Here is a 26314-nt window from a genome sequence, read left to right as displayed (position 1 = left end):
AAACTCTTTATTTGGTTAGCGAGCACATCATCACGATTCGAGCACAGACCTTGTACCAATTCCATCACTTCCTCCTTTATCTCCCTCTTAGTTTCTGTCCGTCCCTTCTTAATTTCACTCACCTCTTCTTCCACTTCCTCTAATTTTTGCTTCACCTCTTTTATTTCCCGGTGCGTTTCCTCAATTTCGTCCTCTAAGGCTACCTTGACCGTTTCTATGTGCGTCTTCACCTGCCGGTCCTTCGTCTCCATTATCTCTGTCACCTCGTCCAACCTCATTGTCAGCCCCTCACATACCATCTGACATTGCCTCTGTGTCGCTATTAAGTCGTCCTTGATGTCTCTTTGTGTCGCTTTTAACCCTCCTAGTACCGCAGTGTTCTTTTGTACCTGCTCCACTAACTCCGTCTGTCCCACCGTCAGCTGTTCCACCTCCTCCGTCAGATCTTCTATTCCCCCTTGTAACTTTGCCGTCCCATTTCTCACCTCTTTCTCTATACGCTTTTCACCTCGCTTTACCTCCTCGCGTACCCCCGAGACCTCCTCACTTACACCTCGTCGTATCTCCTCCTTCATCTCCTCACTCTCTTTTGTAGATGCCACCCTCATCTGTCCCAATTCATCCCTCTGAGCATCCAATTTGGTTTCTACCCCGATTTTCACCTCCTCTATCTGCTCTCCCATTTGTTTAATTTCTCGGGCGGATTGATCCCCTATCTCCCGCAATTTGTCTTCCATCCTATCTTCTAACCCCCTCAACCCATTCTTTACCTCTTTTATTCCGTTGTCTAACCCCTCAAATTTAGCTTCTAGCCATTCCCCCATTTCTCCCATTTTTCCCCCCATTTCTCCCATTTTGCCCCCCATTTCGCCCCCCAATCGCTCACTATCAGCCCTCGCTTCGTCCCTCATTGCCCCCATTTGCTCACTCTGAGCATCCATCCGGTTCCCCAGTTGTCCCATAAGGGCCCCCATCATTCTGTTTTCCATTTTTTCACTATTCTTTTCCATAAGGGCCTTCATTTGCATCATAAAAAGGTTCAAATCCACCGGTGGCGCTGCTACGGTCGCGGGCGCGGCAAAATTTGGTGCCGCTACACCCACGTGCGCGAGGACGCCATTTTGCGCGCTTGAAACCTCATGCGCGAGAACGCCATTTTGTGCGCCTGATACCCCCTCAACCTCATTGGCAATGTTCTCCTCCTCTCTTTCATCCACATACATTTCCCCGAGGTCCTGGGTCGATTCTACCCCGTCTATCTCTCCCACCGGCATCCCGTCGCCTTGACCAGCCATGGCGCGATTTCAAAATTCGGGTTTTATAAAACAAAAGCAATTTCGGTACTTTGTAATTTTGAGCTCGTTAAACGCTTCAGGTCCGAATCCGACACTTCTGACACCAATTGTTACGGTCCGCGGTTAAGGATGTTGTTTGCCGAGCGGAGGCGCCGCGGCCGAACAGTTTTTTTTCCCGACTAAACCCGATTCTCCCAGACGTTGGCCGTATCGCACCACAGCTACTCAATATGGAAAAGACTAAGACAACGAATGCAAAGAGGAAGAAGAAGACGTACAGAAGAGTAACGGGGTTTATTATTATTATTTACACACACATAAGCAAAAAGAGCAGTCACGGGTATTTACAGCGGACATGAAAAAAACAGGTAACACAGTGCAAATTACTAGCTTATACAGACTTAATTACCTACCCAGGACAGAACAAACAAAGACGACTCACACGGGGAATGATGATAGGAATTGGCTGGAAGGAGAGGAAAGTCCAATTTGTTCGGCAGCACGAATCAGCGCGTTCGGCAGCCGCCGTCCCTTCGCGGCCCTGCTCCAAACTGCCATCCAGGCCCCAAACGGCTGTCGAGTCTTGTTGCTGCTGTAGACGCTGCTGCTGGCGAGCAAGGTGGTGAATAGCAGGCTTTGTGCTTCCCTGGATGATCTTCTGCTTTTGGACCTCACAACTCAGCCCTGCTCTGACGACCCAGCTCTTTCCTTTCCACCTCACCACGCAGCTCAGCTCAGCCTTTCAGCTCATCTCTTGGACTCATCTGCTTGTCTGCTTAGGGAGCGTCCCGCGGCGGGTTATATAGGCCCCGCCCTTCACCCTTTGCGAACCTCCCCCAAGCATTCTCTCTCCGCCCTCTCAAGCCAAACCCCTCGTTCTGGGTTGGATGAGCGGGGCCGACGTACTCCTCCCCTCTATGACGAGGTGGAGACCCGCCTTTCTTCCCCAACCCTGCCTCGTGGTCAATGGCGGTTTTGGAGGGGATGTAATTGCCAAATTGAGGCTTGGCCATTACGAAAGGGGAAATGGAGGTTTTTGGGAATGGGAATGAAGGGAATCTATCTCTTTTACTCGGTGCAATGGAGTGTCATGTTAATGGAAGACAAGGCCTTACCCTAAAACACATAATAAGGATATAAACTACTGAACAAGGGTCTTATAGTGTCCTTCAATGTGGTGTTTCATGGAATTAACTACCGGGACGCCCGTTTTACCTTTACACATCTCCGGAGGCAGGAGGGGCCATAATCAACAATGTTACACAGCAATTTACCACAATACAATACACACAATCAAAAAAATGCAATCCTCATATCCGCAACAATATGTATTATATATCTGATAAAGAAAAGTTCAGATTAAAGTGAAAATGGTGACGAGTAAAGTGACACATGCAGCAAGTGCAATACGGCTTCTTGGAGAGACGGAAGAGACCTTCAAGGCTTCCAAACTTCCATCTCGTGGAGAAGTCCTGAGGGTGCTCTTCCTTTACCATGATCGTGAACAAATGAACCTGAAGGACAGCATTACCAAGACCAACGAGCTGCTGCTTCTGATCTTGGAGAGGGCAAAAATTTCAGTGAAGGCGTCAATCACGTGATGGTGCATATCAGGAAGTTTCACGCAGAATGGCAGGGGCCGACGAAGCTCATAAACCGCATTTCGGCAAAGAACCTGTCGAACTCATGGTGTAAGGATCCCATACAGCACATGTGTTCTTCCATTGTGTACTAATGTCGACTCATTCTTTTTTTGTCCTGCATTTGATATATGGTATTGAGGCATGGTGCTACGTGCGCTACTTGTATAACAAGGAGGAAGCGGACAACGCGGTAAGTTCAACAGTCTTTATTATAAGAGCTCAACTGTAGCACTGGAGCGCTCCGGGCTGCGCGCCCGGTGTGTATCCCGCGGCCACGCCTACCCCTCGGGCGTGGTTGCCGCCCACTTGGTGCGCGGAATGATGACCTCAAGCCAGTGAGCTTTCGTGTCCGCCACACGCGCCACCCCCAGAATTCCCACGCACCTGGAGGGCCAGTTTGCGGGGCAAACGGATGACCGACCGAAGCGCCCTCTGGCGACCGGCGGCGTCCGGGGTGCAGGGATGCCAGCTGGGATGCCTCCGGCTGCACCCAAGATGGGTGCAGGACCTGGGGGCGGCGTGCCGGCGGGCCTGGGCGGTGCCGGGGGTCCGCCCGCAGGGGGGCGGCCCAGACGCGGGGGCCGAGCCACCGGCGGTGGGTGGTCCACGTCGAGGTGGGCCGGCTTGAGGCGATCCACCGAGACGCGGTCGGGAGTACCGCCGATGTCCAAGGTGAAATGTTTCACCCCGGTCTCCAGCACGTGGAAAGGCCCGTCGTACGGGGGCCGCAGTGGTGTCCGGTGGGCGTCGTGCCGGATGAAGACGTACTCCGCGGTGCGAAGCTCCGGGGCGACGTGCGTAGGCGGGTGCCCGTGGCGCGCCGTCGGCACCGGGGCGAACCTCCGGGCTGTCTCCTGCAGCGCGGAGCACTCCTGTGCCGTGGACCATGGTGCCGTGGGGGCGGGAAGGAACTCGCCCGGCACCGGCAGCGGTTGTCCGAAGACCAACTCCGCCGTGGATGTGCGCAGGTCATCCTTGGGCGCCGTCCGGAGGCCCAGCAGGACCCAGGGGAGCCTGTCGACCCAGCCGGAGGGTGGCCCGGAGCACGGCCTTCAACGAGCGGTGGAACCGCTCGCACAGGCCGTTGGCCTGGGGGTGGTAGGCCGTGGTTCGGTGCAGCTGGACCCCGAGCCCCCGCGCGACCGCCCCCCAGAGCTCCGAGGTGAACTGGGGGCCGTGGTCGGGCAAGATGTCCGAGGGGGCGCCGAACCGGGTGACCCAGGTGGCGATGAACACCTGCGCGACGTCCGTCGCTGCCAAAGGCACGGCCTCCGGCCACCGGGTGGTGCAGTCCACCATTGTCAGGACATGGGTGAAACCCCGCGAGGGGGGCAGAGGTCCCACCAGGTCCACGTGCACGTGGTTGAACCTACGTTCCGGCACCGTGAACGGGGCCAATGGGGCCTGGGTGTGCCGGTGCACCTTCGCGTGCTGGCATGCGAGGCACGTCCTGGTCCAGCCGCGGACGGCCTTCTGGAGGCCATGCCAGACAAACTTGTCGGCGACCAACCTCTGGGAGGCCTTCGTGCCCGGGTGGGACAGGCCGTGGATGGCGTCAAAAACCTGGCGCTGCCAGCCCGCGGGCACGATGGGGTGAGGCCGCCCGAGGGAGACGTCGCACAAGAGGGCCGTGCCCGCGCCGTCGAACGGCACCTCGGTGACGCGGAGGCCCGTGACGGTGGTCCGCAATGCCTGGACGCCAGGGTCGGTGGCCTGGTCCGCCGCAATCCAGGCATAGTCGATGCCAAGGTGGACTGCGTGGGCGACGGACCGGGAAGGGCAATCCGCCACCGGGTTGTCATTCCCCGCGACGTGCCGGATGTCCGTTGTATATTCGGACACGGCCGAGAGGTGACGCTGCTGCCGGGCCGACCACGGCTTGGCGACCTTGCCCATCGCGAAGACCAGTGGCTTGTGGTCAACGAAGGCCGTGAACGCATGGCCCTCGAGCAGATGGCGGAAGTGCCTGACCGCCAGGTGAAGCCCGAGCAACTCGCGGTCAAAGGTACTATAACGGCGTTCGGGCGGGCGAAGCTGCCGGCTGAAGAACGCCAGCGGTTGCCAAGCACCACGCACCCATTGCTCGTGCACCGCGCCCACCGCGTAGTCCGAGGCATCGGTGGTGAGGGCGATCGGTGCATCGGGTGCCGGGTGCGCGAGCATGGTGGCGTTAGCCAAGGCGAGCTTCACGCCCGTGAACGCCGCGTCCATCTGCTCGGTCCAGGTAACGTCACCTTTGCCCTGTTTGCCTCGGAGGGCCTCGTGCAAGGGGCGCAGGAGCTGGGCGATGCGGGGCAGGAACCGATGGTAAAAAGTTTACCATGCCCAGGATCTCCTGGAGCCCCTTGATTGTGCGGGGGTGCGGAAACCCCTTCACCGCCTCCACCTTGGCCGGTAGGGGGACGGCCCCGTTCCTGGTGACGCGGTGCCCCAAAAAGTCGATGTCGGCGACGCCGAACCGGCACTTGGCGGGGTTCACGATGAGGCCATGCTGGCACAGACATTCGAAGAGCGTGCGAGATGGTGTAGGTGCTCTTCGCGGGACGCGCTGGCGACGAGGATGTCGTCCAGGTAGACGTAGATGAAATCCAAGTCGCGCAAGACGCTGTCCATTAGTCGCTGGAACGCCTGATCCGCATTCTTCAAACCGAAGGGCATCCAAAGAAATTCGAAAAGTCCGAATGGCGTGATGACCTCCGTCTTCGGGATGTCCTCCGGCCTGACGGGGACCTGATGGTAGCCGCATATGAGGTACACCTTCGGAAAGAAGGACATGCCCGCCAACCGGGCGGTGAAGTCCTGAATGTGGGGGACGGGGTAGGGGTCGGGGGTGGTGGCGTCGTTGAGGCGCCGGTAGTCCCTGCACGGTCGCCATCCCCCGCCGGGCTTTGGCACGATGTGAAGCGGCGACGCCCAAGCACTCTCAGAGCGCCGCACGATGCCGAGCCACTCCAGCGTAGCGAACTCCACTTTAGCTACCGCGAGCTTCGTCGGCTCGAGGCGGCGTGCCCAGGCGTAGACCGGTGGCCTGGCGGTGGGGATGTGGTGTTCCACCCCGTGCTTGATGGCCCCCGCCGAGAAGGTGGGCCGCATGAGGGCCGGGAAACCAGCGTGGAGGCAGGTGAATTCGTTCGCTGCCGGAAGCGTACAGATGAACCTGGCCGGAACCGAACCGCTCAGCAAGCCGCTCGGTGAGCCGCTCGATGAGCCGCTCCGGGAGCTGCTCAATGAGGCGGGCAGCGCGCACGCGAGCGAGCTGAATGTCTCAGCCTGGACAAGCCTTCTGTGCTTTACGTCCACCAACAGGCCATTGGCACAGAGGAAGTCCGCGCCAAGCAGTGCCATAGGCACGTCGGCAGTGACGAACGACCACCGGAAAACCTGCCCTCCGAACCGCAGAGAAAGGCAGCGTTTTCCGTACGTGCGAATGGACGTACCATTGGCAGCAAGCAGCGCGGGGCCCCGGCCCGCGGACTGCTTGTCGGACGTACCGGCGGGAACGACACTCACCTGCGCTCCCGTGTCGCACAGGTAACGGCACCCGGATAAGGTGTCCGTGATGAACAGTAGGCTGTTTGAATGGCCGGCGCTCAGTGCCACTACCGAGGGCAGGCTCGGGCATTTCCTGACCTGCCGAATGAGCACGGCGGGCGACATTGCCGAGCCTTGTGGCTGAACTGGGCGTGGAAAAAACACCAGGTTTGCGGCAAAGGCGGCGGAGGCCATGGTTTTCTCCGTGGCAGCGGTGGTGGGTGGGGTGTAGCGGCGGACACGAAGTGCACATCAGCCTCGAGATCCACGAGGTGTGGTGCATCAGCATCAGGGTCAGCCCCGAGAGCCGCGACGGCCGCGCCAAAACTCGCCTGGGTGTCCAAAGCCGCGAACAACCTGTCGGCCTCGGCAGCGAGAGCTCGGGGTTCCGTCGTCGCAGAACCGGCCAACGCGAGGCGGACTCGTGCCGGCAGCTGGCGTCGAAATAACGCCCGGAATAGAGCGTTCGGGGTTTCGTCGCCCATCAACGACAGCATATGGTCCATGCGGACCGACGGTCACGTGTCACCGAGCTCGGGGAGGTCCAGGAGGCGGTCGGCCCGAGCGTCCACCGTGAGGCCGAACGTGGCGAGGAGGAGACGCTTGATCGCCTCGTACGTGCCGTCGGCCGGTGGATTCCTCAGGACCGACATGACGTGGGCGGCCGTGCCGGGCCCGAGGGAGGCGACCACGTGGCAGTACCTGGTCTCGTCCACCGTGATGCCTCGAAGTCGGAACTGGGCTTCTGCCTGCAGGAACCAAACTTCGGCTTGAGCCTCCCAGAACTCGGGGAGTTTGATTTGGACCGCGTTGGTTGCCATTGCTGAGGCGGGTTCGGGTGGTCAGCGACGGCTGACCAGAACGTCGGAGGGTCACCAATGAAGCGCGGTGCTACGCGCGCTACTTGTATAACAAGGAGGAAGCGGACAACGCAGTAAGTTCAAGAGTCTTTATTATCAGAGCTCAACTGTAGCACTGGAGCGCTCCGGGCTGCGCGCCCGGTGTATATCCCGCGGCCACGCCTACCCCTCGGGCGTGGCCGCCGCCCACTTGGTGCGCGGCATGATGCCCTCAAGCCAGTGAGCTTTCGTGTCCGCCACAGTATGTACAAGCTCCTCTGAGCCTTAAATCACTGTAAAAACAAGCGGCGTAGCCGGGCTTGGTTGATATTTTAGTTGAAGAGGATAGTATGACCTGGGTGGAGATACCACTTAGCAAATTATATAAGTATTAAATTATTTTGAAGTACTCCAAGTCACTAAGCTGTCTGTCACCATGGAAGTGAAGAGATTACATTGAGACACGCATGGTATATTCTATATGCTGGTCAGTTAGTCAACACTATCAAAATGACTTCGGCACCATCCCGACACACATCACTGTGTGGTATTTTATGGCGGCCAGAGTGAAAATCCTTTCACCAACCTCCTTGAGAGAGGACCCAGTGAGTTGTTACTCATTTAGCCGACCTCGGAAGGTATGACAGGCTGACTCAATCCCAACTGGTGTTAATTCAACAGGTGACTGGGATTTCGAACTCAGCACCCTAGGATCCCAAGCCCTCCACCCTAACCGTTAAGCCAACACCAGGCTTAGCATGGTTGGAGGCGGTATTAAGAAATGCTTCAATGTTTGAAGAGCTCTTCATCAAAGTTATAATTATATTTGATCTGGGGGGCATGTAATTCCCCCCACCCCTCCCATCATATATCATCATCCTGTTGTCATTATTTCGGTTCCCCCCAATCATCAAGTGTGATAATTTTCCCCAACCAGGTATATGACGTAATATATGAACGTTCCCTAAAGGGTGTTGAAAGTAACAGGACTGGCAAAGCCAAATCGCATTGCATACATTCTACCTTTCAGAAGCGTAATTGTCGGTGATAAAATTCACCCAATATGTAGGAAAATATGTGAGGGACATACATACATACATGCATACATACATACATACATACATACATACATACACACGGAGAGACAAACGCTGTAAACACATGAACCAAACATCTATGCCATAAAAAAACTGTTTTGTTCTTTCACTAATTTGCCAGTTCGAAAAGCCTCGTTGCCAGTTTGAAGAAGAGGAAGAAGCGCTAATGTATGGTTTATCCAAAAAGCAGTTTGAACTGAACCATTTATTATTCGACGACAGTAGAAACCCTTTAGAAGGACACGGAACGAGCATACAAAATTATATATACAGCAGTGATATTTTGCAAAGCAATAGAAAAATATATAAACCTACACAGAACCAACCCACAAACAACAACAACCACAGCCACAATAACAATCGAGTGTTATAAAAGATCCTTATTTCACGTGTTTTACTTCATGTGTTTCACGTGTTTGTGCTTCACACTGAATGAAAAACATAACAGTAGAGCATGCAGATTGTGATACATGACAGTTTCAACGATATGTCCGGCCAGTACGGCGAAGGAATCAAAATGGCGGTGTGTGGAGTCAGCCGTCGTACCGCCGTAATGACATCACATCACCCCTGTCATGTGACCAGATCCTCAGCTCTGATTGGTGTACGTTTGAGGGGACATACATACATAGCCTACATACATACATACATACATACATACATACATACATACATACATACATACATACATACATACATACGGACAGACAAACACTGTTCTCGATGGCTTTGCCATATGGGCTATGCCATTAAAATAAAAACTTTTAAAAAGCTTGCACAGGATGTGCACTTCGGGATGAGAACGGCACACGCTGAAAATGTGAACCAAGTTTGATGCAGCTCGAGTTGACGCCGCTTGGATTCGAGATAATTCTGGCAGGAAGATGTGTGCAGGGGAAAATAACTTTTTGTTGCTTTTCCATTGTCTGGTTGGTTGTGGAGCTTCCTGAGCCAGCTCACCCTGTTCCTATAAAGGTTAAATTGTGCCAAAAATGAGGCGGGAGTTAGAGGTGGAGGCGAAGACCTGGCGAAGAAGACGAGGGATCGAGAGTGCACGTCGTTGCATTGGAAGACTCTACTGAAGAATCAGATATGTGTTCAAAGAACAATGGGACCAATACAATTCAATTGAAGAATTTGAACAACACACAATTGAATTGAATAAAATTGAATATTAAATATTAATATAAAATAAAATAAAATTAAATTGAATGAAAAATTATAATTCAATAAAAAAATATATATATATATAAATGAAAAATTAATAAATATAATAATAATAAAAATATATAAATATAAATAAATAATAATTAATATAAATAAATTAATTAATTAATATAAAATTAAATAATAAAATAAATAATAATAATATTAAATATATAATATAAATATATTAATAATAATATTAATATTAATTAATATAATAATAATAATATTAATAATAATAATATTAATATATTATTAATATAATAATAATATATAATATGTAATAAAATAATAATATAAATATATTAATATTTATATTAATATAAATTAAATATAATATAATAGAAATATATATATATATATGTATATATAAATAATAATAATAATATATAATAATATAATTGAAAGAAATTTATTCAATAAATTGAATATTAAAATATTAAAATGGAAATTTAATTGAATAGAATTCAATTGAAGAGATTGAGTGTTCAATTGTATTCAAGAAGAAGAGGTGGAGTTCAGAAACCAATGGATGTTGTTTCATCTCATCGGGATCCCTGGGTCTCATGAGCTGCCATGACTGATCACTCCATGCAGTCTGTACACCAAATGTGTGCACACAGCCTTGCTATCGATGGTGGTTTCAGCTGGAGACTGAACCAATTGTAGTGTGATTTTTCCTTCTGCCAGAACATACTCGCAAATGTTATATTCTTGCCAAGAAAAGTTGAGACTTAAAAATCATTATTTTATTTTTAGGTTGCCCCTGCAATGATATTGTTACGGCCCGCGGATTAGATGTTATTTTTACCGAGCGGAGGTAACCGCGGCCGAACAGTTGTTCCCCAACTAAACCCGATTCACCCAAACGTTGGCCGTATCGCGCCACCGCTATTCAATCGGGAAAAGACTAAGACGACGAATGCAAAGAGGAAGAAGGAGACGTACAGAAGAGTAACGGGGTTTATTATTATTTACACACATAAGCAAAAAGAGCAGTCACGATTATTTACAGGGGACATGAGACGCAGGTGACACAGTGCAAATGACTAGCTTACCTAACAGGCTTAATTAATACCCAGGACAGAACAAACAAAGACACAGACTCACGCGGGGAATTGCAGAGTGGATTGGCTGGAAGGAGGAATGTTCAGCTCGGACCACAAGCTGGAAGGCTTGGCAGGGCGCACAGCAAGCCGGGCCTCGTCAGGCTGGGAGCGAGCAGGGCGACGGCGGCACGCGTATCTCACTGCACGCGGCCGGGGCTGGTTGTCGCTCCACGTCTCGGGCTCTTTTGGGTCCTCCCCTTCTTTCTCCCAAATCGTCTGACGCGTCTTTCTCTCCTTGCGCACTTGTCTCTCTGAAGGTCGTCTCTTTTCAGACTCAGAACTCATCTGCTTGGGGAACGTCCCGCAGCGGGTTATATATGCCCCGCCCCTTAACCTTTGCGAACCTCCTTGATCTTTCTTGCCACACCCTCTCGAAGTCCAACCCCTTGTTTGTGGTTGGTTGAGTGGGGCTTACTCACTCCTCCCCTCTCTGACGAGGTGGGGACCCGCCTTTCTTCCCCAACCCTGCCTCGTGGCCAATGGCGGCTTTGGAGGGGATGTAATTGCCAATCGAGGCTTGGCAATGACGAAAGGGGGAAATGGAGGTTTTTGGGAATGGGAATGAAGGGAATCTATCTCTTTTACTCGGTGCAATGGAGTGTCATTCTAATGGAAGACAAGGCCTTACTCTAAAACACATAATAAGATATAAGCTACTGAACAAGGGTTTTATCGTGTCCTGCAATGTGGTGTTTATGGAATTAACTACCGAGACGCCCTTTTTATCTTTACACAACTCTGGAGGCAGGAGGGGCCATATCCAACAATGTTACACAACAATTTCCAATACAATACAATAAAAAAATGCCATCCTCATATCCGCAACAATATTGTGTATTTCCGTTTAAATTTTTTTACTTTGTTAAATCCTATGTATGGATTAATTCATTTGAGCTTTTGTGATGGAAGCCACAGACAGGCAACTAATTTTGTACATTTTAGTGCAACTGGGGAAAATTGAGTGGAAAAGTGAGCAAACATGAACAGGCAAGTGGCAAGGAGACTAGGCCGGAGCACAGCTCTGTGCGGAACTCACACACGCACTTGGTACCTGAATGGCTACCCAGGGAGTTGCTAAGTGATGAAAGGCGTATCATGCTCTTTTAGCTGGCTCTACTATGCCATCGTAACGATCTTTATGCCGAGGCATGCTTCGACCAACTTTGCACGACCACTGCGTTGTTCGCCCTGGGCATCGTACATCTGGGCACAGACTTGCATTTTCCTTGCTCCAATCTGTGCTATAGATGCTGGCTCTCACTTCTGAGTCCCTCGTTCACTGCACTTCCTGCCCAAGGCTCCTCAAGACCTCATACATTTGGCAGCAGTTGCCCCATGGCTAGTCCCCTGGCAAATATGTGGCTTGACAGATTGCCCCTCCGAGAACTAATTGAACCTGTGCCTGATGCGCACCTTTCCATCTTTGCCAAATTCCTGCAAAGTTACACTTTGTCTCAGTGCTGCAGGTAGTGCCTTCACCTCCAGCCTTTCACCCCCGGCCAGTGTACCAAACTGCAATCCATCTTCCCTCGGATGCTTCTGAAGCCTTTGACTCCACCCAGAGCCCCCTGCACCTGCTTTGCCACACAGAAGCGCCTCGGCCACAAAATCCTCGTCTCACCTTTTGCTCGGCCTAGTAATATTGATGATTGATGGTGCTGCCTATTTCCGACGCTACCCGTTGTTACTGGTTAGGTTCATTTTAATTTGTTAGATTTAAAATTATGTTAAATATTATCTGTACATTAATTCTCAAGAAAGCACATGCGCATAAGAAGCATTCCTTGCTAAATGGATCATCAGCTGCAGGTCTCATCAGCATAACTGTTTCAGCCTATTAACCACAATACAGTTATGATGGCTCAGGCAAACCCAAATGTTGTGCATCAAGCACATATTTGTTTGTTTGTTTGGCGAATGTGTTTGTTTGGTGGATGTGTTAGTTTGGCGGATGTGCATCCATAGACACACAAATCCAAACCCTAAACATAACCCTATTAGGACAAACAAAAGGAGGCTATTTGTCCCTTCGAGACTGCACTACATCGACACGACATTGATTCAATGTAACAGTCAATCAACATAAATCAACTGAGGAAGGGTTACTTAATTTCTATTTTTTATTTCATAATTATTTTTATTTTTATTTTTTTGTTTTGCTACTTTGGGTGGGAGTGGGAGGACAAACATGGTTGTCGGGTGAGGAATGAACAATCACAGATAGCACATTCACCTTTTGACGAGACCCTTTCAGACACAGGTATACATTTACCTATCCATACCTCAGATATCTACCATTCCTGCCAATATCAATGTACACCTCAATCTCCAATGCTTCGAGGTACCGACCAATCAGCCCGTATTACCCTGTTCACACAAAGCAAAAAGTGGGGTTAAGTAGTTGGTTCATGTCCGCCTTAGGCTATGAGCCAGACCCCCCAAATTGACCGGTCGGTACCATACAGATGGAGTAAGGCTCATTGTGATTTTTAGCAAGATATATGTCCCTAGATAAGAAAAAAAAGTGATAGCAGTGTATAACTCTCGGCCATCTCTGTGTTATCACCCGAAATATTATTATACGCCCGCTTCGCTTCGCTAAAAAATGTGATATTTGCTAAAATTGGAATAAATATGTTTTTAAGGACCACAGAGTGTCGAGGTCGAGATCGTATTTGTTCGAGAGATCATGATAAACCAAGAGTGTGGAGCAAGTTTGCATGCATTGTGAAATATAATGTAGCTGATGTTACAAACCTACTTTAGGATACTAGCTAATACCAAAAATTACACTGAGATACCAAAAGTAGTAGACGAATAAACCTAAAATGTTCAAAAGCTATGTTTCGTTCCAAAATATCAAAATTAGGGGGTATGGTTGAACATATTTTGAACTTTGCCAAAACATGTGCCCCAAACAACCACCATATTACAAAGTAATGATATATTCCAATGCAGTGGTTCCTTGCGAAGATTTTGAGGGGTCAAATGTTACTCTGGGAGTTTTCATGTTTGAAATATTGACAAAAATGTACAATGTGAATTCTGAACTCGAAGCGATTTCGACCACTTTTTCACTAAATTTAACATATTTTTTGTCATTATATCAATAATTTGGTAAATAACCCCCACAAATGTTCTATATTTCTATTACTATATTAGTTGGCATCCAGTATGCAAATTATTGGCACTCTGTGGTCCTTAAAAACATATTGTTGCGGATATGGGATTTGGCCTCCATCCATATCCGCTTGTAAATATTCCCCTATTTCCCCAATACTCCCCAACTATCCCCAATCCCCCATTCCCTAGTCCCATTGTCTGTAAACAACACTCTGTAGAACCGACCTTCCCCTTTTTCCCCCATTAACTGTCGTGCCCAGGTTCACCGCATCTCACGTAGACAACTATAGGACATCTTGCTAGTTATTCTTAGTCTATGTCAGTTAAGGACTCGTTTCCATTAATTCTGACTCTTCGTTGCACCAGAATGTGATTGTATGGCACCAGTAGTAAGTTTAGGACCTCCCCATACCTCCTCCCATCTTCCTCATGAAACTACAACAACAACAACAACAGCGCGCGGGGAGTGCGCGTCCTCACTCCGGCTTGGTTAGCCGCCATTGACCATGCGCTCCGACGGGGTTACCACGAAGGGGCTCACTGTCAGCTCCTCGTCAAGGGCGGAGCCCAGTAACCCCCCCCCCGCACCCAATAAGAAGCGGCGGGCCGATTCCATCTGGGGCGGAGCTAACGAGCCGAGGGCGTGTCACTCCCCGCTGGATATACGCAGCCACTTACCGGAGGTGACGTCAGATGCGCCCCCAGCTTGAAGAGAAACAGACGCCACCTCCAGTGCGACGATACCTCCCCGCATATCTGGACCGGACCGTGTGGATCCTGTCCCTGAGCCAAGGTGCACCTTGTGCTATCCATCGACTACCTGCCCTTCCTTGCCATCAATCCCTGTGTGAGTCAGTCTTGTCCTGTTTATCTGTGGTCTGTCGGGGCTACTATAAGACCGTGATTAAGTGCCCACCTTCCTATGCTGTACCTCTTGTCAGTGTAATCTAAACGTTCTGCATACAAATATTATAACCTCCTCCGGAGGTCTTGAGAACTGTACCCCTGGTGTCGTGTCATCTAATCCCAGCCGTTGTGTCCTTTCCTTAATTGATTTAGCATAGCGCGATTTGGCCAACGTTCGAGTGGAATCGGGTAAACTGTGCAGACGCGGTCATACCAAACCGCTCGGTAAACTAACATCCAAAACCGCGTCTGTAACATTTGGTGTCGGGAAGTGGGATTCGATCCGGAGCGCGTTTCACGCGCTCGAAATTATAACGGCAAAATTTGATTGTGTTTTACAAAAAAAAATAAAAAACCCGAATTTTGAAAGTCGCGCTATGGCAGACCAAGACGGCTGGGTTCCGGTAGAGGAGAGTGGGGTAGAATCGACCCAGGACCCCAGGGAAGAAGTGGGGAAAATGGTGGAGGAGAGTAAAGAAGGTGTGGTTGAGGAGGTATCAGGTGCACAAAATGGCGCTCTCGCGCACGTGGTTGAGGGGGCCACGGCCGCGGAACCAATGAGCGCGGCCCAAATGCAAGACTTCATGGCGCAATTCGCCGAGATGCTGAGAATAAACGGGGAGAAATGGAGAAACCAAATTGAAGCAACAATGAACGAAATGAGGGCCGATAGAGAGGCATGGGAGCAGAGGGACAGAGACCGCAAGTTGGGCGAAAGGGTCCCACGGGTGCACGACGAGGTAAAGCGGGTCGAAAAGCGCTGGTTGAGCGAAGCGGAGGAAAGCGCGGGTACAATGAAGGGGGTAGAAATCGCGACACGGGGTTTGGAAAAGCCGGCGACCGATGAGGTAGAGGGAATTTTATTAAAGCCAACGGTCGTCGAGGTGAACAAAGAAATTATGGGTATAGTTGAAATTGGAGAGACCGGGGACTTAAAGTTAAAAGAGCAACAATCGGAGGAAGGAATGGAAATTGCTCAAAGTCTAAATGCACATCCTGATGCTGTACTCGCTAATCCAAATGGAAGTTTGCAGGTTTTGGTGCAGGGAGGAAGAAGAACCCCGAAGGTGAGACGTGCTGTTGTGTATTGTGCGGGGAGATTTTGTAAGAGGATGTTTAGCGACAAAATAATTTTCGCGCGCTTGGGATCGAGGAAGCATCCGGGCGTTGGTGAAGGGTCCCGTGTGAGTGGAAATGGCATGCGTGGGAGGAAAAAGTGTGCGTCGGCGAATGGGTGTGTTTTTGTGAGGGTGAAAGGGGTAGCGTATGCTTGTGAGCATGCAAGTAAAGCATCGATGGTAACCAGGTTAGCGGTTAGGGCGACGGATAGCCGATGCGAGCGCTCGGTGCGAGGGGTGCTTTGTTGGGTGCGAGGCCCGGCGCGGGTCGATGCTGCGTCGCTTCTCTTCGAAGCGTCGTTGCCGATTCGGGCTTGGCTCCGCCCCGCACGGTCGAGTCCGGGCTTTGTCGGGCGAGGCGACCGGTCCGGTTCAAGGGCGAGTGGGAGGAAGCGGAACGGTGCCCCCTCGTGGGGACGGGGTTCCGACCGAGGGAGATTGAGCCATCGGGCCCGGGACCGCAAGGTGCCGCGCCGAGATGGTGCGTGGAGCCTCGGTCCAACCAAACCACCTCCCTTGAACCGAAAGCCGGACGGATTCAACCTGCAGGCGACCAAACCACCCGAATTCATTGCTCGGCTTTACGAACCGAGTTTAATGATGTCACGGCGCACCGAGAGGATCTAATAAGTAGACGGGTGATGAGGATAGTGTTTTGGCCCCAAAATTAGAGAAAAACAAAATTTGATGATTGGCAAAGGATTGGTAGTTATGATTGGCAGATGATGGGCAGTGATTGGCAAATTTTTGATTTGTTGAAATTTGATGAGCAAAATTGGTAGTGAGCGATGGGCCCGGTGGGTAAGGGTGGCATCGCTGCCACCCTTCCCAGGATGGGGGCAAAGGAGCAATAGTTTATGGGGTGTATGGCAGTGAAAACTAGCCCGGGTGGGTTAGGATATTGATAGGGATCTAGCGAAGATGACATTAGGTAACGTTAAGGTTAGTTAGTGACTGATACCTGTAGTGGGGACGCAGGTAGATTAGTATGGATGATAATGACGTGGGAGCGCAATAGTTTAAAGGGACGACTGGGAAGCGCAAGTTTCAGAGGGGAGTAGTTAGCTGAGATGATGCCGTGTGGTTGAGAATGGCACCAGGTGTGAGAGCACAGGTGTGCAAGTACAGGTGTGTGGAATATATGGAGCAGAGAATGAGTGGTGTGGAGAGAGTTGGAGTAAGTGGTACGGGGTGGTGTGCATGGTGCGAAGGTGTGGATGGGGGAAGAGTGGACCCCTTTCACGAGTACCCGGGGCGGGTAGTGTAAGTGTTAGGTAGAGGGTACAGGTAAATTGTGGTTGGATATTGGCATCTGTGGTGCGGGTGACAGAATGGTATTGTGGATGGGTGCATTAGTGTTGTGGAAATGGCTGGGCGTGTAGCCTGTTAGTGTGTGTAGTTGGTTGGGCACTCCACCACTGTGAGGATGTCGGCCAGGTGAGGCCGCAGGTGGGCTCTGGGAGCCGTTAGTGTCAGTGGGGCCCGAGGATCCGGAGGACGGACCCGGGTAGCCCAGTGCCAGAGAGGGCACCGAGTGGGGAGAGCGCCAGAGGGCCTTCCCCAGGTAGTTAGGGTAAGGAGCAGGTAAGCTCGGAGGCAACTGCAGTGGTGGAGGTGTGCAGGTGGGTAGACCTGCTGGGAGAGCTACACGTCGTGGCCCAGAAATTGTGCGAGGGCACCGGGAGATGAATCGGGGGAGTGAGACCCCAAATTGAAAAGCACCACAGTTTGGTCAATGGGAATTGGTTTCTAGAACCCATAGAGTAAGTTGGCCAATGGATTGGCAGGGAAAGACCCCGGGTAGTGTAAAGTGTGTTAATGTCATTTAGAGGATAGTTAGGATTGAAGTCTCCTCGCACCATCTACATGCACTCACCTGAGATGACGTACCTCCACACCATGCCATGTTTTGTTATTTTATTGTGCAGATGTTTGGAATGTGAGATGCATCATGACGTGGGTGTGACATTGTGTTTTGTTGTTCCATCTCTTCCTCCTTATGAGGATTGATGATGAATTTGGTGATGGCAAATTTTGGATAGAGGGATTGTGGAGACGAATTTGGTATAGGGGAAATATGGGGAAGACGTGACAGTAGTGACGAATTTGTAAATGTGTAGATTTTTGTACATATGGGGTAAGGGCAAGGGTAGGGTAGGTGACAGGGGGGTGACGTACGGTAGGGACGAGCTTTCTCACTTCGCCCTCCGTACGCATTTCGCCTTGCATTGCCTTATTGATGTGTACCCTTGTGACCTTACCCCTCGCTCATTGTCTTTCCCCTTTTGTCTCCCACATGACCTGTGCGCCATTGGGTGCCGAGGGGAGCGTGCGTGAGTCGGCCATTGTGCGCCCGGCACTCTCAGAACCAGCTGTCTGCATCGATGCACCACATTATGGACCACATGCCTGTGGCCGAGCACCACTGATGGACCCCATGGGTTGGGGCATGGCCCCTCTGCTGGAACCGGCCATGAGGGCCCGAAATCTTGCTGGCGGACCTTGGCCACAGGGCACCGATGCCCCACAGGTGAACCACACGTAGTCGGCCCTGTGGGCCATAAATAAAGAAAATAAAAAGGACACATGGGGCACACTTTATTGCAAATAGGCCGCCAGTAAGAAAATGAAAGAAAGACAACAACTGGAAGACAATAATAATAACCAGCAGAGGGAGCCGAAGAGCAAGAGACACCTGCAGGGTTAGGGGTTGTTGTTTTTATTTTCATGAACAATGGTGACTGCACCGATTGGTGCTTGAGGGTGCTTTGGTGCGTTTTTGGGTGCTTTAATGGTGCATTGATGCAGAGCAGACTGTCTCCCCCCCAGAAAGAACAATCACAGGTCCTGGGTTAGTCTTGTAAATAAAGTAGCGTCTTGTATAAATAATGCTCCCTACCGGCTGTATGTTTAGTTTGAGAATTCTTTCCGCGATTCGGTTATCCTGTGGGTGTGTTTCTGTGAGGAGAAGGGTGCAACGTCGCAGGGGGACATATTTACTCAATTGTGAACATCTGTAAAACTGTCGCACTCAGGGTAGAGTTAATAGTAGAGGGAACTACATCTGAGTGCCACACTAACGTAGGTAAAGATTTATCGGTTTGGGACGCCCCGAGGTAGAGAAGGGTGCAATGTTGCGGATATGGGATTTGGCCTCCATCCATATCCGCTTGTAAATATTCCCCTATTTCCCCAATACTCCCCAACTATCCCCAATCCCCCATTCCCTAGTCCCATTGTCTGTAAACAACACTCTGTAGAACCGACCTTCCCCTTTTTCCCCCATTAACTGTCGTGCCCAGGTTCACCGCATCTCACGTAGACAACTATAGGACATCTTGCTAGTTATTCTTAGTCTATGTCAGTTAAGGACTCGTTTCCATTAATTCTGACTCTTCGTTGCACCAGAATGTGATTGTATGGCACCAGTAGTAAGTTTAGGACCTCCCCATACCTCCTCCCATCTTCCTCATGAAACTACAACAACAACAACAACAGCGCGCGGGGAGTGCGCGTCCTCACTCCGGCTTGGTTAACCGCCATTGACCATGCGCTCCGACGGGGTTACCACGAAGGGGCTCACTGTCAGCTCCTCGTCAAGGGCGGAGCCCGGTAACCCCCCCGCACCCAATAAGAAGCGGCGGGCCGATTCCATCTGGGGCGGAGCTAACGAGCCGAGGGCGTGTCACTCCCCGCTGGATATACGCAGCCACTTACCGGAGGTGACGTCAGATGCGCCCCCAGCTTGAAGAGAAACAGACGCCACCTCCAGCGCGACGATACCTCCCTGCATATCTGGACCGGACCATGTGGATCCTGTCCCTGAGCCAAGGTGCACCTTGTGCTATCCATCGACTACCTGCCCTTCCTTGCCATCAATCCCTGTGTGAGTCAGTCTTGTCCTGTTTATCTGTGGTCTGTCGGGGCTACTATAAGACCGTGATTAAGTGCCCACCTTCCTATGCTGTACCTCTTGTCAGTGTAATCTAAACGTTCTGCATACAAATATTATAACCTCCTCCGGAGGTCTTGAGAACTGTACCCCTGGTGTCGTGTCATCTAATCCCAGCCGTTGTGTCCTTTCCTTAATTGATTTAGCATAGCGTGATTTGGCCAACGTTCGAGTGGAATCGGGTAAACTGTGCAGACGCGGTCATACCAAACCGCTCGGTAAACTAACATCCAAAACCGCGTCTGTAACAATATTTATTCCAATTTTAGCAAATATCACATTTTTTGGCGAAGCGAAGCGGGCGTATAATAATATTTCGGGTGATAACACAGAGATGGCCGAGAGTTATACACTGCTATCACTTTTTTTTCATATCTAGGGACATATATCTTGCTAAAAATCACAATGAGCCTTACTCCATCTGTATAGTACCGACCAACCCCCTTGGCTCATAGCCTATCTGTCCTCCATCCGTATTAGCAGTTTGTAATCATCAGTTTATGATCGAGGAACAATTTACTCAAACTCAAACGTCATATTTTGAACACATAGCAACGGTACCCGCCCTATGGGCGGGGCTTCAATGGGAGGCCCAAATGAAAACGCAAAATATCAGAAACTGAAGGCTTTTTTTATTTTAAACGATTCATATAAACATCCGTTAAATCATATCACACGCAAATCATCAAAATCTAAACAGTATTTGTAGAATTTCAATAAAAGCCTCATCACTGTTCCTATCGGTAAATTTTATTCCATCGTGTTTGGAAAAACTGGAAAATTGGAAAAATTGGGGAAAAAATTGGAAAAACAATATAGCCTATTTTACTACAGGGGGTCCCAGGATTACCCACCTAAAATTTCGTTGCAATTGGTTTAGCCGTTTTTGCGGTACCTGGGAACAGACGGACAGACAGACATTTGGTGAATTATAGTAAGATGATTCGGAACAGGTTTAGAAAGACAGGTGTTTCGTTTTATCGTACATTAGCTCTGGATTTGACCCGATCGCACATGCGCAGAGAGGAGTGAGATTTTTTTTTACTCTGTCTGTCTGGCAATCAAACGAAATTGAAAATAAATCCAAACAGGAAACTTATTGATTTAAGAACGCCATAATGCATACATACAACAGGCAGGAATAACTAATGTAATGTGTTAGATAGGGTGGTGTAATAGACACTAGGAAAACGTTCAAACAGCGAATTTTTTATTTTATTTAAATAAGCCTTTAAACCTCTTTGAACCTTCATATCAATTGAATTATATAGTTGAAGACTGTATAAAACAAATCACCTTCATAATATTTCCAAGAACGATGCAATATGTTGATAAATGGTATTAGAGGGTGTGGCTGCATCAGTGGCACAACCACGCTCACAGCAATGATGCAATCAGGAGCCACAGGCTGCATACAAAATCATACTATAATTCACCAAATGTCCATCCGTCTGTCTGTCTGTCCGTCCGTTCGAAGGTACCGCAAAAACGGCTGAACCGATCGCAACGATATTTTGGGTGGGTAATCCTGGGACTGCCTGGAGTAAAATTGGCTACATTGTTTTTCCAATTTCAGCTTTGGCCTCCAGCATTTTCAGGTTTGGACTCCCACATAACGTTATATTCCTGGGTACCGCACAAACAGCTGCACCGATCACTGCACAGCTGCACCGATCGGCTGGGTTGAATCCCTGCTTGGGGACTCGGTGACCTCAGACAAAGACCTTTTATAAGGACATGGGTTGAATCCCTGCTTGAAAGAATGCCAACCCCCTCCCCGCCATTACGGTCGTCTCTCCAACTCACAATCCCACGAGATATGTGGAAAGGACGACGCAAAACCAATTATTTTCTTTTTGATTCGTATATAAACATCATTAAAAGTAAATAATGACCTCTGCCAAAGTTCAAACGACGTGAGTTTAATCTCTACATGAGAGAATTCCACATAGCTATTTGGGCGGTGTATAAACCAACAGATCACTGTCTCCATCGATCTTGCCATGGCCGTAACACCTATCGGCTCAAAATCCTTTTAGCTGACTTGGTAGTTTTTACAATGAAGGAAACATTAACAATGTTGTTAAAAGTTTATTTTGTGATTAATTTGTGATTGGAGTTATGTTGTTTGGAATGAAAAAAGAGATATCGAGTTCAAGTAAATGACGACATGCCGTGATGGTTTCTACCTTCTAAACGTGAACTTCGCGGATCGCCATATGCAGATTCGCCACGGACCCACGATCGATGTTTCTATATGTGAATGTACCCGTTTGTTTGCGAACGGGTACGTTTTTCATGGAAGTCCTACACGAACTTGCTGTTCATGTCTGATGTGTGACTGAGGGTGCTACAGGAATGTGGAATTTATTGGTTTCATGCTTTGGCATTCGCCATAACTGCTTTGCCTGTTTGCTTCCGGCCTCCCACCCATGTGTATCACGGTGATCTCACTAGTAATAATAATCTTACCATAATTCACCAAATGTTGTTCGTCCGTTCCCAGGTACCGCAAAAACGGCTGAACCGATCGCAACTAAATTTTGAGTGGGTAATCTGGGACCCCCTGGTGTAAAATAGGCTATATTGTTTTTCCAAATTTTTTTCCAATTTTTCCAATTTTCAATTTTTCCAATTTTCCAATTTTTCCAAACAGGATGGAATAATATTTACCGATATGAATAGTGATGTGGCTTTTATTGAAATTCTACTAATACTGTTTAGATATTGATGATTTGTGTGTGATATAAATCATTTAACGGATGTTTATATAAATCGTTTAAAATAAAAAAAACCTTCAATTTCTGATATTTTGCCTTTTCATTTGGGCCTCCCAATTGAAGCTCTGCCCGTAGGACGGGTACCGTTGCTAGTAATAATAACTCAGGAAAATAAACTTTAATTTACGTTCTTAATAACTCTTTTATTCATGAAAATAAAAATCACAAAAACAATGCACAACTAGAAAGGCCCCTCGTAGAGCGCATAGTCTCGCTTCGCTCGTTCATTCTGAACAAAAATACCATCAGTAACTGAACACATTACTATTATGGCCCACTGATATTATGGCCCATATAACCGTATCATCTATGCACCCTATCATGTCACATAGTTTCTTGGCATGGGTTATGGACGACATGAATTTAATTCTTCACTCACATCGAGTGACAGATCAGAATATGAAGTTTCAGATTTTTAGGATAAGGATTTCAATTCAACCAATTATGGCTGGAATACCACTTCACCGATGACATTATCATTATCACTCTATATATCCCATGGGGAGTTGATGACATATGCCAAGTTTAATTTTTTTTCGTTGAGCGGTTTCGGAGAAAATTATGTCCGATCTTTTTTCAGTTTAATCCAATATGGCTGCCATATCATGTGACCTTTGATGTTTGAGTTATCAATAAAATATCTCCCTCGGGAGTAATTAATTTAATAAAGTAATTTACACTGGGAATAAGCCAGCACACATACAGAATTGGATTTATTTCAAATATTTCAGAAATTGTATTTTACACTTTTTGAATACAAGCTCCAAGTAATATTTCCCAGTTGGAGTTTGTGTATCTGGCAGCTGTTATTGTTTATGACATGACATTATATTTTAGCCTTTTAAAAAATAACCTAGATGTTATTTAAAACCTAGATGCTTAAATTTTGATATCATGTTTGACTCATTGTTTAATTATTCCCTTAGATTGAGCCAGCATGGAGCTGTCGATGCTGGACTATCATGACACATTGAATGAAAGCACTTTAAACTTCTGGGACATCATGTCATGTAATGGAACCTTGTATTGGCAAGGCGATGACAGCTGTGCTTGCCCCAAGCATGTGGACCAACAAGCTTTTGTGTTGTGCATCTCTATCATCTACTTCCTGGTTTTTGCTGGCGGTGTTCTGGGAAACCTCGCTGTGATTGGCTTCAATGTGTTTGGCCGAAAGGGCCACCATGACACTCATCTATACATTGTCAACTTAGCCATTGCTGATCTCTTCGTGTCTCTCACACTTCCAGCACAAGCTCTCTCCCTACTCAGACATAACGAATGGTGGTTGGGAAGTTTCATGTGCAAAGCTACACACTCGATCTTCAGCATAAATTTATTTTCCAGCGTCTTTTTCCTCGTTTGCATGAGCGTCGATCGTTATTTTTCGCTCGTCCGGGGCTTTCATGCGCAGCGCTCTTCCCACGTTGGTCTGATTGCATGTGGCATATCATGGATCGTGGCTGTGCTAGCTTCACTGCCCGAGATCATCTACCTCCAGGTAGATGTGTCATCATCGTACCTTAACACCACGATCTGCCACCTCGCTTTTACACTTGAATCTCACAACAAGTGGAATGCAGCCATTGAGCTCATATACAACATTCTAGGATTTATATTGCCATTCCCTGTCATGGTTATGTGCTATATTCCTTTAGCCCGTGCTATGAACATGAGTGGAGTGGCTCAAAAAAGCACCGGGCGTCGAATCGTCCTTGCATATCTGGTAGTCTTCGTAGCCTGTTGGATGCCTTTCCATATGGCCGTCTTTATCAGTGCTTTGTTTCACCTGCAAGTGCTGTCCTATTCCTGCTTCTTGGACGAAGCACTATATGTGGCAACGCTTGCAACTCAGGGCCTGGCACTACTTCATTGTTGCATAAACCCCATGCTCTACAGCTTCGTCAACAAGAAGCACCGGCAGGATTTCATCCGACCTATAGCGGTGACATTCAAGAAGCGCTCGGTGCACCGAGGAATGCTTCCCGGTCCTGAAACATCTCGGGATTCTGTAACGGACCAAACTACTTTGGAGCTAACCAAAATTGCATTTCTTGGCACAGTGTAAATATTTTTTCAACGTTTCATGCATACCATGATTTTAGTGTAAAGGTGTGTGGACTTGAAAAACTTTTTAATTGCACAAGTCTGGACTTAAAGGCAAAATGTTTTTTTTAAGCAAATGTACACTGAAAAGTCATATTCCATAGAGCAAGACGAGGGATTCCATTAGGAAATATCGATTTCCTGATTTCCTCCAAAATCATGTTCTCTGCCAGCACTTTGTTGGCCTGTCGATTTTAATTTTGGCAAAGTACCTTCATTTATTAAATAAAATGTGCTGAAACATGCTGTTGGAAGTGGTTTTGGAAGATACTTGTCCTGGATCTATTTCACAGCTGAGGTCAATTACAAGGTCATATTTAGGCTTGAATTGTTAGTGTGCGTGTATTTATACGTGTGCAGGTGTGAGAGCGCAGGTTTTGTTGTTGTTTTTTTGTATACAAGATCGAGGCTCGTGAAAGAGCTAACATTAATCACAAAAAAAAACCGTACACATAAAACATATTGTTATGTCGGTAGGGGTAGCAATATGTAGAGCCAGATAGATCTGTGTTGGTAGGTATTTGTCTGTCGCGGTAAGGAATCTGCCCCTGTAATAAGTTCCATGTGTAGGCGTTTTGTCGGTAAGGAGTATACTTGTGAACCTACCAGGAGGTTCGTGTGTTAAGTAGAGTAGGGATTAAAGAGTAGCACCCCTGTGTGTCCTCACCAGGTCAGCCAAACCTTTGTCCCTTTTGGCACTGCACTCATTTAGACATGTAGATAGGTCCCTAGTACAACGCTAACTAAATCCCTTCCCTGACATGACTTTGGAAGACGGGCAGGCAAAGAAACCAGGCCGGGGCACCGCCGACGATGGCCGCCGCCAGTTACACCTCCGACAGGCCTAACCAGATCGGGGGCCACACGCTATCACCACGCTACACGCTACAATCACTACATGCTACAAGCTATCGCCACGCTAAGGTTCTGTGATTGGTCGGTGCGCTGGGCTCGAACCTCCAGCTAACGAGTGTGAGAGACGTGAAGCTGGAAGGTTCGGTGGAAGACACTGATTGGTTGGTAGCGCGCCAAGGCAGACGTCACTGGCCAGGAGATATTAGCGAGCGCCGAACGCCATTTTGGCAGTGAGTCTTGAGACGTAGTTGATTCGAGAGAGAGACAGACGAGAGGGAGAGCACAGCAGTTGGTCGGAAAGAGAGAGGAGAGTGAGTTGGTTGGAAAGAGAGAGGAGACTCGCTATTAGGCACTCTTCTTCATCTTGCGCAGCCCGAGTTGAGTCATAGCCCGAGTGGAGTTCGCTTGCTTTTTGACCTCGCTTGGAGCCGCTGGCCTGCATTGGACGCGCGGTGCTTTTCCTGCTGTGTGACCTCGTGGTGCTGGGAGCGGTGCTGGTGCTTGGAGCGTTGCTCGGTGCATTGGAGCTTGGTGCGCGGACCTCGTGAGCGGCGGGAGGTTTGGAGCGAGGGACTTCGTTGGTGCATCGGGGCCGAATGGAGCCATGTTGGACGGCGGACAAGACAAGGGACAGATAAGGCCGCACACACCATTTTACACACCATGACGAGACAATTCCTCTCATAATTCATCCTCCTTTGTTCGTTTCTGAGTCCAGTGTGTGTGGGATCCCAATTTAGTTACCTTATTTTGTTAT

The 26314-nt window shown here is 48.8% G+C and overlaps 1 protein-coding gene across 3 annotated transcripts in view; it reads left to right on the top strand.

The window, feature by feature from the left end:
• The window catches only part of ACKR3 (atypical chemokine receptor 3), a 33283-nt gene extending 8323 nt beyond the window's left edge, over positions 1–24960 (top strand). For all 3 annotated transcript variants that reach the window (XM_068097975.2, XM_078780878.1, XM_078780879.1), the window contains one exon: positions 23526–24960. In XM_068097975.2, the coding sequence (XP_067954076.2) occupies positions 23537–24664 (1128 nt within the window). In that variant the 5' untranslated portion in view covers positions 23526–23536 and the 3' untranslated portion in view covers positions 24665–24960. The remainder of the gene's footprint in view (positions 1–23525) is intronic.
• The last annotated feature ends 1354 nt before the right edge of the window (positions 24961–26314 follow it).

Source organism: Myxine glutinosa, chromosome 6 (genome assembly GCF_964187855.1).
Source record: "Myxine glutinosa chromosome 6, kmMyxGlut1.1, whole genome shotgun sequence".
NCBI lineage: Eukaryota > Metazoa > Chordata > Myxini > Myxiniformes > Myxinidae > Myxine > Myxine glutinosa.
This window is presented reverse-complemented; position numbering and strand designations above follow the sequence as displayed.